Source organism: Triticum dicoccoides, chromosome 2A (assembly GCF_002162155.2).
Source record: "Triticum dicoccoides isolate Atlit2015 ecotype Zavitan chromosome 2A, WEW_v2.0, whole genome shotgun sequence".
Lineage (NCBI taxonomy): Eukaryota > Viridiplantae > Streptophyta > Magnoliopsida > Poales > Poaceae > Triticum > Triticum dicoccoides.
In genome coordinates, this window is record NC_041382.1 from 137,833,005 (window position 1) to 137,846,122 (window position 13,118).

A 13,118-nucleotide genomic window follows, 5' to 3' on the forward strand; every position below is an offset into this window, starting at 1 on the left:
GTGATGCCCCTCGCTGGTGAGCGCCACCGCACCGCTCTCTGGCGAGGACACACAAGCGGACTCACCCATTGAGTGGCCGAGACAGGCCTAGGACCGTTGGGGCTATAGCCCTAGGCCTAATAACAATAGCCTTTGCAATTCCTTCCCACAAAATATATAAAATTATTAGAGTGCATCTCTCAAGCAAGCTTAGCCCTACATGCAATCTAATGCTAGCTCCGCCACTGTCCCACAAATACGCCTTTGACGTGGGTGCCTTCTGTGTTTCCCTATTTCAAAGAAATTCATATATGTTGACCAAACTTTAATCAGTGATATCACGCTCATTTTAAGTTTAAATGAGTTGATTATTTTTCAATGTTTTTCATTTGAGGTCCTCTGTCCAGTAGTATTTTGTTTACATTTTTGTGATCTGCCTAGATAGGGTAGGTAGATATATATGCTTTATGTGATTACTTATGTATGCTTTTATAATTATTTCAAGAAGGAACTGTTCTAGGTTTTGAAGATCGATCCGGAATACTTTGACAGTCACTTTGAGCAAGGCAAGCCACCCCACCGCTTTGCTTTATAACTCGGAAAAGGTAGTTTATTAGGGTGTTTTCTGATATTATTGCGTTGTTGCATATGTTGTGTAGTTACATATTTTGCTATGCTAAACTTTGGTTTTGTTGTCATGGCACTGCAAGCAATGTAGGAAATATTTGCTAAACTTTGGTTTTGTACTGTCATGGCACTGCAAGCAATATAGGAAATATTCTTGAAGGACTGCAATCCTCCGAAATTTTCATTCGACAATCCTTTAAACCAAAGAAGCCCTGGGTGGAAGCAGTTTCAGAAACAAAGACATTGCCTTGCACAATGCACAGCTTCTAAGGAAAGCTGCAGGTTTTTGCACAGCAGGTGCAAAAAAAAAAAACATATTGGTAGCAACAGTCATAATAACAGAACGAAATGGTCGAGCCAACAAGATTACCCTATACTGAACCGTCATACACCAAGGCCAGATTTTCTAACATTCGGTACTAGTTCCAATAAATTGCAAATACTTGAATGAAGCCATTGTACAGAAACTCGGGAGTTGAAGGCCGAGCCAGGCTCAGAAATATATATGTGTCATTCCATACACATATGCAGCAGCATCACAGGATGGAGAACAACCTCAAAATATATTCACAGCTTTGGCTTCTTCAGGTGGAATGGAGCAGAACAACCACCTGAATTAATTGTTTGAAATGATCTTCAATCCATCAAAGACCGGAATTGCATCAACATCAGAAAAACTGGTGGAAAACAGCAGGCTGCTCTAGATGTTCCAATTATTATGCAGCTTTATCTAGAAAGAGAGATTCAATTTATCAGAGGCAAGCTAACATAAATCGCACATTTGTAGTCAACATCATGAACCAGATTCCAAGATACAAATGATTGTATTCACCATTCAGTATTGCCATTAACATTAGTAAAACTACACTATGTAGTTAAATACACAAATATGGCAACATAATGTATCCATGCAAGTATAAGGAAAAACATGATAGAACAATATTCCCATGGAGTACTACTTACCATCATCAGCAATTTCACTTGTGCAGCTGGCATCAGAACTCTGTACTTCTGGGGAATATTGGTCCAGAAACAATTCGATTGTCCTCCAGTAGCGGTCCCCTCCAGAAATCCAGGTATCCATATGCATACCATTGAGAAAATCAACAAACCTACAATTCCTGTTATGTTCAACAGCTTTGTCATACAGCATCCTCATGTGTGAAGGGGGAACCAGTTCATCTTGCAATCCAGAAAGAAAGAGAATGGGCTGTTTGACCTGCATTGACATGCCAAAACTCAGGCAACGGATAACACAAACCATGGAGCTAAAATAAAGATCTGAGAACTGCAGAATGGCATAAATAGATTTGAAACCTTACGGCTTAACAGATTATGATTATTTCCGATGAGGCGGACTAAAATAAAGATCTGAGAACAGCAGAATAGTATAAATACAGATTTGAAACCTTACAGCTTAACAAATAGTATAGGTTTCATTTTGGTGTAATCTTTGAATACAAAGTCCAAAGGAGTAAAAACAAACTGTTTGAATCAAAAACAGATCAACACTATATTTTTTTTCCAAAGATTAAAAATAAGAGTACGGAACCAAGCATGAAAACAACAGCGTATAAAATGTTGATTTAAACCAACCCCCAAAACTCACCTCTGCAACAACATCAAGTGTACTCCATGGAGAGCGAACAACGCAGTTAAGAAGTTTTGGGCCTTTGGCAGAACTACCGCCTATGAACCATCTTAAGAAGGGCAGCATGATACCAGCCATATCCAATATAGATGTAAAAGTATTTTCCAATATTAGAGCAGACACCTGCAACAAAGAACAACATCTAGCAAGATCATTATCAATTGCAAAGGCCAAAGCTTAACACACTTCTATAGATGTTATTAGCTTACCAAAATATGACCTAACTCATGTTGCCCTAACCACATGACTGAGTTCACAACAGTAAAATCTAAGAGCCTGCTTTATTAAGGTGTCCTAGGTTGATCACAAAAGTGAAGTGTTGGTTGGACGTAATTTCCTTTAATGGGCGAACGAGGTCTGGAAGCTGTTTTGGGGTATTTAAGTTACTAGCAAAAGGGCCCGTGTGTTGCAGCAGGTAGAAAATAGATAAATATGATCCTGGAGGAGAAGTGCTACTATGACCTAGGTCTTTGGAAGGAGATTGGTAGGAAGGTTTTATATGTGAAAATATATGTTTTTTCAAGAAATGTGGTTGGTACTTGTGAGTACTTTTAATATTTTTTTGTTAGTTGCAAAGTTGTTTGAGTGGTAAATTATTTTTCAGATTTGTGAACTAATTATCAATGTCTTCTGTCCATGATGAGCGGGCTAATTTTTCGTTAGAGATCACCTTCTCATCGGCATCTGTTTTACTTGTATATCACAGATTCCCTAGCATGGTACAGACCTGTAATGCATCGTGATAGTTCCTCCTAATCATTTTGAGTTTGTTTTTTGTCATGATTCAGACCGAAATCTGACATCAGAGACACTTCTCCAATTAGGTTCTGAAATATGTTCCGATTGGGAAACAATACATATGGAACTCAATCACTAGCAGTTCCGTTTTGATATAATGTGCCAAAACACTTGTTTATCAGGAATCTAGCTCCATGTAAGCATGCAAAGTTGAATTTATTTCCAAAGCAGAAATTGCAGAAAAAAATTCTATGTTGGGAATTAGCCAGATTTATGAACACACTTCAGAGATGATTCAGCAAAATCTGAATAAGTATGAAGATACTTTTTTTCCTTCTCTTATTTTTACCAATACTACTTACTCGATCGGTCGGACACTGCTCACTCGATCTAGCGCGATTTTGCTTTATGCACAGGCCACAGATCTTTATTAAATATGAAGTCTGCTTCCCATTTTAGTACAGGGTCCTCCTTTAATAAGCCTCTTCTCTTCTTTCCCATTTGCACATAGTACATGCATCCGTTTTATTTTAGTAACAACGTCTACTCCTTAAAGCCTCTTCCATTCTTTCCCATTGGTACATGCGTCCGTTTAATTGTATTAACAACATTACTCCTTTAATAAGCCTCTTCTCTCATTGGGTCGTGTAACCATATCAGCACATGAGGAAGTTAATTCCATTCGATCATTAGATTTTATAGTTGGGACTCATTCTGAAAATCGTCTCCTCATCCTGTGCTTAGAGCTTCCGGAGCCGGCTTATTGAGTTGATGGTACCCAAGTAACAGGAGACGTATATAAATCAGTGGGGTTGGCTTTAAGGGGGCAATTTGGTACAATTTAATAGAAAGAACACCTTTGTCATGCACACCTGCTAGTCTACATTAGTTGGACTCTACCTAATCTGCTAGATGGGAGGTCGAGGGATCAATACCTCACCGCAGCAACTATTTAAAAAAAAAAATTGTAGGCCCAGTAAAGCGAGTGACCTACGAAGGATCAGGCCCAGCGAAGCGCTGCAATTTTGTAGGCCCAATTAAGCTAGCGATGGATGAAGGATCTAGGCCCAGCGAAGATGTACGGAAGCAAGGTCGTACGAGATAAAAAAGGATCGAGCCAAGGAGAGTATGACGGACGGACCAAAATTTCGGAACGTACTTAGCGGACGAAAATTACGGTGGTAAGAAGCAATAGCCCCTTTATTATTAGGTAAAGATGGAGCTCTGGCCAATCTAGATGGAAGGAGACAGAAAGATCTGGGTCTGTTTTTTTCTTTCTTTTCAAGTAAAAATTTCTCTCCTATATGCTGCCTTACAAAAACTAACATCATTTGATTTTCAGCATAGATCAAGACTGTAACCACCTGACCATTGCTGTCAGCAATGGTCATGATCATGTGTCATCACTTGAGTTTCAGCATACTGTAACAGTCTTAACATTCTTCACAATCTTCTGGCAAGATCCATAGCAGAATAATCTTGTAATAGAAGGTAATCTACATCATAACTACATGAAAATCTAAGTCTAATTTATGAACATATGCATGTTTTGAATGTTGATCCAATGAAATTTGTTCGAAAATAGAAGTGCAGTGGAGGATACTGCCATCACAAATCCAACGGCAGAGAGATCAAATGAACCTATTCTCACTTCTCTACAGCAATGCATAGACAAATCAGTTTACAACGAGTACCTTGTCAGGATTGTTTTTTGCAAGAACTGCTCCAACAGCACCTCCTAAAGATCTCCCGAAGATAACTATCCTGGATGTGTCAATGTCCTTCCTCTGAAGTAGATGATCAAGTGCGGCCTAACAAAAGAGAGAACTGTAAGAAGAGTAAACAAAACCACAAAAGTGAGAACAAAAACAAAATGCAGGAAACAACAAACCTGTGCATCTTTTGTGATGCCACTCTGAGAAGGATAACCTTCGCTCTCACCATACCTACAAACATGATCAAAGTTTGTTAGACCTTTGAACCTGAGCATTGATAGTTGTGGATGACACTAGGAGAGTTGGGACAATTTTCGTTGGTTTATTCCTCACACAATGCCATGCCCACCTGAGGGGTTGGGGATACATACTTATAGGCTGCTAGCCAGCCAAGCATATGCTGAGATGCTACTAAGATGCCAGTCTAAGATGCTAGTCTAAGATGCTGGTCTAAGATGCTATCCTAACTGCCAGTCCTTGATGGTCAGGAACTCTATCCTAACTGCCACAAGGACCATGTGCTGCAGCCCCACAAAGACCCTAGTACACAGACTTATCCAACATTCTCCCCCTAAGTCTTGTACGTCGTCTTGTGGTAGTGTTAAATCATCCCGATCCTGGAGCAAAGCTCGAGGAACTTGACCCTCCCAAGAGGCTTGGTGAGCAGGTCTGCGAGCTGATCCTTGGTGTTGATGTAGCTCGCCTCGATGCTCCCTTCTTCCACACAGCTGCGGATGAAGTGATACCTCAGCCGGATGTGCTTGCTCCGTTCATGGAACACGGGGTTCTTTGCCAGGGCCAGGGCGGACTTGCTGTCCACCAGGAGCTGCACCGTTCTGGTGTCTTGAACGAGAAGATCACCAAGCAGTCGAGCGAGCCAAAGCGCCTGAGTGCAGGCGGTGGAGGCCGCTATGTACTCAGCCTCACAGCTGGACAGGGCCACCACCTGCTGTTTGACTGATTGCCAGCTCACGAGACACTTGCCGAGGAAGAGGAGGATCCCGCTCGTGCTCTTGCTGGTGTCGATGTCGCCGGCGTGGTCGCTGTACCCGACGAAGTGTGCTGCCCCCGGACACCTAGGGTAGTGGAGGCCGTGGTCGAGGGTCCCTGCTATGTAGCGGATGATCCTCTTCACTGCCTGCTGGTGTTCTGACGTCGGTCGCTCCATGAACCGACTGACATAGCCGACGAAGAATGCTAGGTCCGGCCGTGTGTGGGTGAGGTAGCGAAGGCTCCCCACAAGGCGTCGGTACTACGTAGCATCCACTTCCTCCGTCGTGCTGTCGCGGCTCAGTTTCAGCCTCTCCTCCATCGGAGTGAGAGCTGGATGGCAGCCGGTGAGCCCAGCTAGCTCAATGATGCACTTGGCGTAGGCGGACTGTCGAAGCGCGATCCCGGAGTGATCCTGGTGCACCTCAATCCCTAGATAGAAGGAGAGGAGCCCCAGATCACTCATCTGGAAGGTGGCCTTCATGTCTTCCTTGAATGCCGCTACCTCTGCATCTTTGGTGCCGGTGATCACCAAGTCGTCAACATAGACGCCCACCAGCAGGGCATTTCCTCCACTGCCCCGTCGGTAGACAGCGGCCTCATGCGGGCTTTGCTCGAAGCCCATCTTCTTTAGCGTGGAGTCCAGCTTGGCGTTCCACGCCCTAGGTGCCTGCTGTAGGCCATAGAGGGCCTTGCGCAGGCGGAGTACCTTGCCCTCCTGGCCGGGAATCGCGAAACCCGGTGGCTGATGCACGTAGACTTCCTCCTTCAAGTCACCGTTGAGGAATGCCGACTTGACATCCATGTGATGGACACGCCAGCCCTCCTAGGCAGCCAGCGCAAGGAGAAGTCGCACGGACTCCATCCGTGCCACGGGAGCGAAGGCGTCGTCGAAGTCGACTCCTTCCTGCTGCAAGAAGCCTCGGGCCACCAGGCGAGCCTTGTGCTTGATGATGGCGCCGGCTCCATCCCTCTTCAGCTTGAACACCCACTTAAGGGTGATTGCGCGATGACCACGGGGGAGGTCAGCGAACTCCCAGGTGCGGTTTTGCTCGACCGCATCCATCTCCAACTGCATCGCGGCGCGCCATGCCGCATCTCTCTCGGCCTCTGCAAAGGACCGTGGTTTGGCGTCCTCACACGCGAGTTGTAGCTGCGCCTCCAGGTCACGTGGCATCAGTCCCGGCACCGGCTGGTCGCCGAGTAGATCATACATCGTGCGATAGCGCAGCTGTTCGCCTCCATACCACGCGTCGACCCGCTCCTCGTCGTGAGTGAGCGGGGAAGCGAACTTCATCGGGTTGTGCTCTGTGTGAGCTGGTGCTGATGAGGACGAACCCGGAGTGGTGACCGCCGGGGCTGGAGTATGCGGCATCGCCAGTTGTGGTGTCGCCGGCGTAGCGGGCACCGGAGTCGATGTAGTTTTGGGGGCCGGGGTAGACGTGCTCGGCGGAGAGGAGCTGCTTGCTCCCCCGGCTTCCTTGAAGTGAGCGTACTCGACAATGAAGTCGTCATACATCGGCGTTGCGCCGTCGTCCACCGCCTTGTCCCATTGCCACCCTCGCCCTTCATTGAACACAACGTCTCGCGCCGTGCACACACGCTGTGTCTTTGGGTCGAGGATGCGGTAGGCCTTTGAGCCCTCCGCATAGCCGATGAAGACTCCCGGAGTGCTCCTGTCGTCGAGCTTGCCGATGTGGCCAAGCTCCTTAGCGAACGCAAGACAGCCGAAGACCCGCAAATGGGAAACCGCCGGCTTCCGCCCATGCCAGGCCTCATACGGTGTCCTGCCGTCGAGTGCCTTAGTAGGCGAGCGGTTGAGGATGTAGACAGCCGTCAGCACCGCCTCTCCCCAGAAAACAGCCGGCATCCCTCGCTGCTTGAGGAGAGCCCGAGCCATCCCCACAATCGTCTGGTTGCGCCGCTCGACGACTCCGTTTTCCTGCGGGTTGTACGGCGCGGAGTAGTGGCGCTGGATGCCCTCATCGGCGTAGTACGGCGCGAATTCAGCCGCCGTGAATTCGCCGCCGTTGTCAGTGCGCAACACGCGCAATTTGCGGCCGCTCTCCGCCTCCACACCAGCCTGCGCGCGCCTGATGGCGTCCGCCGCTTCTCCCTTGCTGCCGAGAATCATCACCCACATGTAGCGAGAGAGATCGTCGACGAGCAGCAGGAAGTAGCGTCGACCTCCTGGTGTGGCTGGCGTCACCGGGCCGCACAAGTCTCCGTGCACGAGCTCCAGCTTCTCCTTGGCCCGAAAACTCGCTTGTTGGGGAAAGGGGAGTCGTCTCTGCTTCGTCAGTACGCAGATGTCGCAGAACTGCTCCACATGGTTGAGGCATGGCAGGCCTCGTACCATCTCCTTGGCACTTAGACGCTTCAGGGCCTCAAAGTGAAGATGCCCAAAGCGCTCATGCCATTGCCACGCCTCGTCGTCCCGACGGACAGCGAGACAGACCGGTTGTGCCACCTGCACATCAAGGACGTAGAGTCGATTTCCACCTCTGGGTACCTTGGCGAGAAGGCGACCCTGGCGATCCCAGATGCGTAGGACCCCATGCTCAATCAGCACGCGTGAGCCGTTCTCATCCAGCTGTCCCAAGCTAATGATGGAGTTCCTTAGCGCGGGGATGTAGTAGACACCGGTGAGCAGCCGGTGCTCTCCCGTCTTGGTGGTGAAGATGACGGAGCCGACGCCTTAATTTCCACAGCGGAGGCATCCCCAAACTTGACGGAGCCTCGCGCATCGGAATCGAGCTCGGCGAAGAATTCCCTTCGACCGGTCATGTGGTGGGTGGCGCCGGTGTTGAGGCACCACCCTGTAGTCTTGTCCTTCCCGGAGGCATCGCCGAGAAGAGCGTGTGCCTTTGGCTCGTCGAGGTGGATGAGAGCTTTTGCGACTGGTGTCGCTGAAGATAGCTCAATGCTTGCATGCGCCATGAACAGAGCCGTCTCCTCCTTCACCTATGCGACGTGAGCCTGGCCTTGTCGTGGTTGCCGACACTCATTGGCCCAATGGCCAAAACGGCCACAGTTGTGGCAGTTGTTGTCTTGTGCCGGCTTGGGCTTGCCAGCGGCGCCGTCCTTGGCGCCTCCGCGAGCATCCCCTTCGGCACGTCCTTGTGCCCTGCCCGGGGGGCCTCTTCGCGTCTTACGCTACTTGCCACGCTTGCGGCCGCCCGTCGTGGAAGAAGGCTCCCCCTTCTTCCTGTCACCAAGGCTGGCATCCCACGGCTCCCGAGTTAGGAGCAGCTTCCCGCCGGTGGTGATGGGCCCCGAGGAAGGCTGTGGCTCGTCGGTGTCGACGACCTTGAGGCGACCTATCGCCTCCTCGATTGTCATCGTGGAGAGGTCCAGCAAGGACTCGATCGACCGAGCCATCTGCTTGTACTTCTCGGGGATGCACCAAAAGAGCTTCTCGACAGCTCTCTCCTCGGTGTAGGTGGCATCACCAAACTTCACCAACTTCTGCAGCAGAGTGTTGAGACGGAGAGCAAAGTCATCAACGTCCTCACCTGGCTTGAAAGCCAGGCTCTCCCACTCCTTACGAAGTGCCTGCAGAGTGGACTTGCGAGCACGGTCGCTGCCGATGCGTGCCGCGGCGATGGCGTCCCAAGCTTCCTTGGCAGTCCGCTTGCTGGAAAGCAAGAACTGCATCTCGGGCGGGACTGCGGCGATGAGGGCGTCCAGCGCCCGTCGGTCCTCTTGGTGGTTGACGTTGCTGTCCTGGACTGCCTCCCACATGCGCCGCACCTCGAGCCTGACCTTCATGATCCCGGCCCACTCGACGTAGTTGGTTTTAGTGAGGGTAGGCCACCCAGCACTGGGACCAACATCCCTGACCACAGTCCGGACCTTGTAGAGGCCGCGGTCCTGGTCGTTGCAGCCGCCGTCGCGGTGCGCACCTCCACCTGGAGCGCGGGCGTGCTCGGCTGCCCACTGCGCCGTCCGCTCTTGCGCCACTTTGGCGCGGTCTGCGTCAGCGCCGTCGTCCGCAGGTGCGGAGCTGTTGGAGCTGCCAGAGCCGCCGCAGAGTGCTTTGGCATCCGCCATAGCCTCACGTGCTGCATCCGCTGCTGCTACTGCTTCTAACTCCGCCCTGGCTGCTTCTACCTCCGCTTTGGCTGCTGCCAACTCCGCTGCAGCCAGCCTCGACACCCTTGCTGCCGCAGCAGCTGCTGCTACAGCTGCTCGCTCACGCTCCTCTGCCACGGCGCGCTCGGCCTCCTGCCGGCGCCGCATGCTCGAGGTAGCCGTGTGCTGAGAGCGACCTGCAGACATGGCTCGCTGCAGGGGGACTGTTGCGTGAAGAGGAGGCTGTTGAAGACGAACTGCTGCTCGACAGTCCGGAGGGAGGAAAGTAACCAGAGGCAGACGGAGCAGCTGCTGCTACCGACTTGGGCTGCTCACAGGAAATGCTCAGGGTACAAGATAACGAGGCTCTGATACCACTTGTTAGACCTTTGAACCTGAGCATTGATAGTTGTGGATGACACTAGGAGAGTTGGGACAATTTTCGTTGGTTTATTCCTCACACAATGCCATGCCCACCTGAGGGGTTGGGGATACATACTTATAGGCTGCTAGCCAGCCAAGCATATGCTGAGATGCTACTAAGATGCTGGTCTAAGATGCTATCCTAACTGCCAGTCCTTGATGGTCAGGAACTCTATCCTAACTGCCACAAGGACCATGTGCTGCAGCCCCACAAAGACCCTAGTACACAGACTTATCCAACAAAGTTCAGGTTCACTAATAAATGAAAGAAAGTTAAGACATTTGAATCACATATGATACTGAGAGCTTCAAGAAAGAAGAATGAAACGAAGATAGTATAACTGGTTTACACTGTGGAGAACCATACCCTCTATAAGAAAGCATAAACACATTGCACTGTAGCCGCTGCATCATTAGTCGAACGCATTCCAAACGATGTGCAATATCTATAATGAGTGAAGGATTTTAACAGAGTATAGCTTCAACACAATTTGTCATCAATGAGATACAATTTTATGAATTTTCATGTCCATAAAAAGAAATTCAGGATACTGCCGGCATTTTCCTGGAAGAACAGAATGGTCGGACCTGCATCAGGAAAACACTATGAAACAGACAATGTGAAGTTGAGAACAAACTGAAGATTGAGCACAATAGTTCCTAAACATGAATATGCTATAACAATTTCATGCTATCAGTGATGTAGGAAATGGGAGAGGACTGAAGCTCTGAATATGACTTTTTTTGTTTTGTGAAAAGCTCTCTTGAAACTTTTTGTGCTCATATAATTATCAAGCATCATGAACACCTAGTTATAGAACAATATCAAGACTGTAACTTCTCTTCCTAACCTGAAAACAAATAAAAACACCAGCAAATGATGTGGCCAACGAGATATAGACAAGAAGAAGTGTATCTCATTTGATGCATAGACAAGATCAGCTAGAGTAGTAGATACAACTAGCTAGAGGAAACTAACGCATGCATACAAATTCTAATTTCGCAGATAGTTGGCCAGCTGGTCCAGTTACACATCTGGGGCCAATGAATAAAAAGCGAAGGTGACTAGGAGAAAGTAGGTTCGACGCAGCGCTGAGCCGGTTTTGAAGGGAATAGACAAATGTGTTGACATGCCAAAGTATTTTGAACGTACACGTGGCAATTGCATATTTCTCGTCCACAGATCACCGCAAATATTTCCCATCTCTTCCTGCTTTGAACCAAATCATGGTTCACGTGAACTTTTACGTAATCATGCATGCCTTTATATATGGTCAGAAAGCTTATTGGGTATACTTTCTAAACTTGCACAACTTTTAAAACTAACCCATAGAGATATACAGTAGAAAACCAAATCAACAACCATGAAACATAGTGATGCGATGCAAATATATAACCACATAGAGACAAAGAAAGCAACACGTCACGATAAAAATCTAAGTATGGAAACAAAAATTGTGGAATCTAACCCTACCGTGTGTTGAACGTTCATAACATCTCTACGGTCAATTGAACACAAATAGCACATCAGAGAAATACTATACTAAGCACCACATACACCAGCGAGTACCGACTAGAAATCACAATGAAGCTGGAACTTGGATCGGCCAATCAATCCTGAATCCAGACACCGAACTACAGAGAACTGTGTAATAAAACCAAGGAACCCTACAGATCAATTAAGAACATATGACATATCCATGCAGGCAGCGGCAGTAAAGTTCAAATCCTATTAGCCACAAAAATCATAAACATCGGGCATTTCTTAAGTGAACGCCGTAAACCCTACCCAGATCCACGGACCCATGTCCCGATCAAGGGAGCTAAGAGATGAAGCAACGCCACTATCTAGCCACGCAATTCGGGTCAAAACCAATCCCTCGAGTACAGACTCGAAGAGATCCACCAACTGACGCTCCAATAACCGGAACACTTCCTGGTACCGATCGAGTCATTGGACACGGGGGGAGGAACCAACAAACAAACCGGGAGAGGTTGGGGAGGATCGGGGACTGGGTGGTCCTTGCCTCGGCAGGTGGCAGAGTGGCGGAGGAACCAGGAGTGGAGGCGCACGCCGTCGGCGGCGCGGAGCCAGACGTCCTCGTAGATGAGGCGGAAGCGCGAGGGATTGATGGGGTAAGCGCGGGGGAGGCCAGGGAGCACGGGCACGTAGACGAGGCGCTCCTGCAGCGCCACCAGCGCCGCCAGGCCCACCACCGCCATGCCCCCTGCGCCGTACACCAGCGCCTTGAGCCACCCCACCATCTCCGCCGCCGATGGGAGGGAAGGGCTCCGTCAGGCGGGTGGTGGTGGTGATGGGCGCGGTCGCCGCTGCTCTTTGACTCGCGTCGTCGGTCGGGGTCGGGATTTGGGTTTAGTCGGACGGGACCAGGCCTGCTTCAAGCCAGAGCTCTTGTGCGTCTAGGCACGTCACAGCCTCTATAGCTGGACCACTCAAACCCCCATGAGCTCCGGACGGACAGCTGCCTCACAGCATCCGCGGCCGCGTCCCCAACAGGTCACCTCAGGCCAATTTTTCGGCGCCGGCGTGAAAAAAAATGCCCCAGTCGCGTCCCCAGAATGCCGAAAATCGCCGGTTCGGCTTTTTTTTCCGTCCGGCGGTCACAGGCCGAACCCGGCGCACTGGAGAGCAGTTGGGGGCTCCGGCGCAAGAGAAAAACGTGGCTAGCCCACACCGTCAGGGAAAAAGTCAAGGTTTTCTTTCCCGACTCGCCTCCCACCCCCCTCCCTCGCGTCCTCGGCCATCACTAGCTATATCCCGGCGCAGCCCGCCGCCCTTCACCGCTAGATAGCCATTCCCCGCCGGAAAAATAGCAGCGCTTCGCCGCGGCAGCCCCTCCAACAGCAGCTGGGCGTTTCCGGCCACCGTTTCTGGTCGCGGAGGAGCAGTTTAACGGCGG

The 13,118-nt window shown here is 49.7% G+C and overlaps 1 protein-coding gene across 2 annotated transcripts; it reads right to left on the reverse strand.

The window, feature by feature from the left end:
• Positions 1-801: 801 nt before the first annotated feature.
• Positions 802-12,601, reverse strand: LOC119353830 (alpha/beta hydrolase domain-containing protein WAV2-like). 2 transcript variants are annotated; one of them, XM_037620518.1, is made up of 8 exons: positions 12,225-12,601; positions 10,750-10,785; positions 10,565-10,643; positions 4,887-4,941; positions 4,690-4,806; positions 2,216-2,380; positions 1,570-1,825; positions 802-1,217 (listed from the first exon to the last, which is right to left on the reverse strand). In XM_037620518.1, the coding sequence occupies exons 1-8, from the start codon at positions 12,460-12,462 to the stop codon at positions 1,174-1,176; spliced, it is 990 nt and encodes a 329-aa protein (XP_037476415.1). In that variant the 5' UTR covers positions 12,463-12,601; the 3' UTR covers positions 802-1,173. The 2 variants fall into 2 exon arrangements, with proteins under 2 accessions (XP_037476415.1, XP_037476416.1); XM_037620519.1 differs by having other exon boundaries at positions 802-1,336; positions 12,225-12,462.
• Positions 12,602-13,118: the final 517 nt, after the last annotated feature.

Coding starts and splice junctions, on each gene's coding strand:
- LOC119353830 (XM_037620518.1), bottom strand. CDS start 12,462: ATGGTGGGGTGGCTCAAGGCGCTGGTGTACGGCGCAGGGGGCATGGCG. Junction 10,644..10,749: donor CTTCCAGGAAAATGCCGGCA/GTATCCTGAATT, acceptor CACTCATTATAG/ATATTGCACATCGTTTGGAA. Junction 1,826..2,215: donor CACTTGATGTTGTTGCAGAG/GTGAGTTTTGGG, acceptor ATGTCAATGCAG/GTCAAACAGCCCATTCTCTT.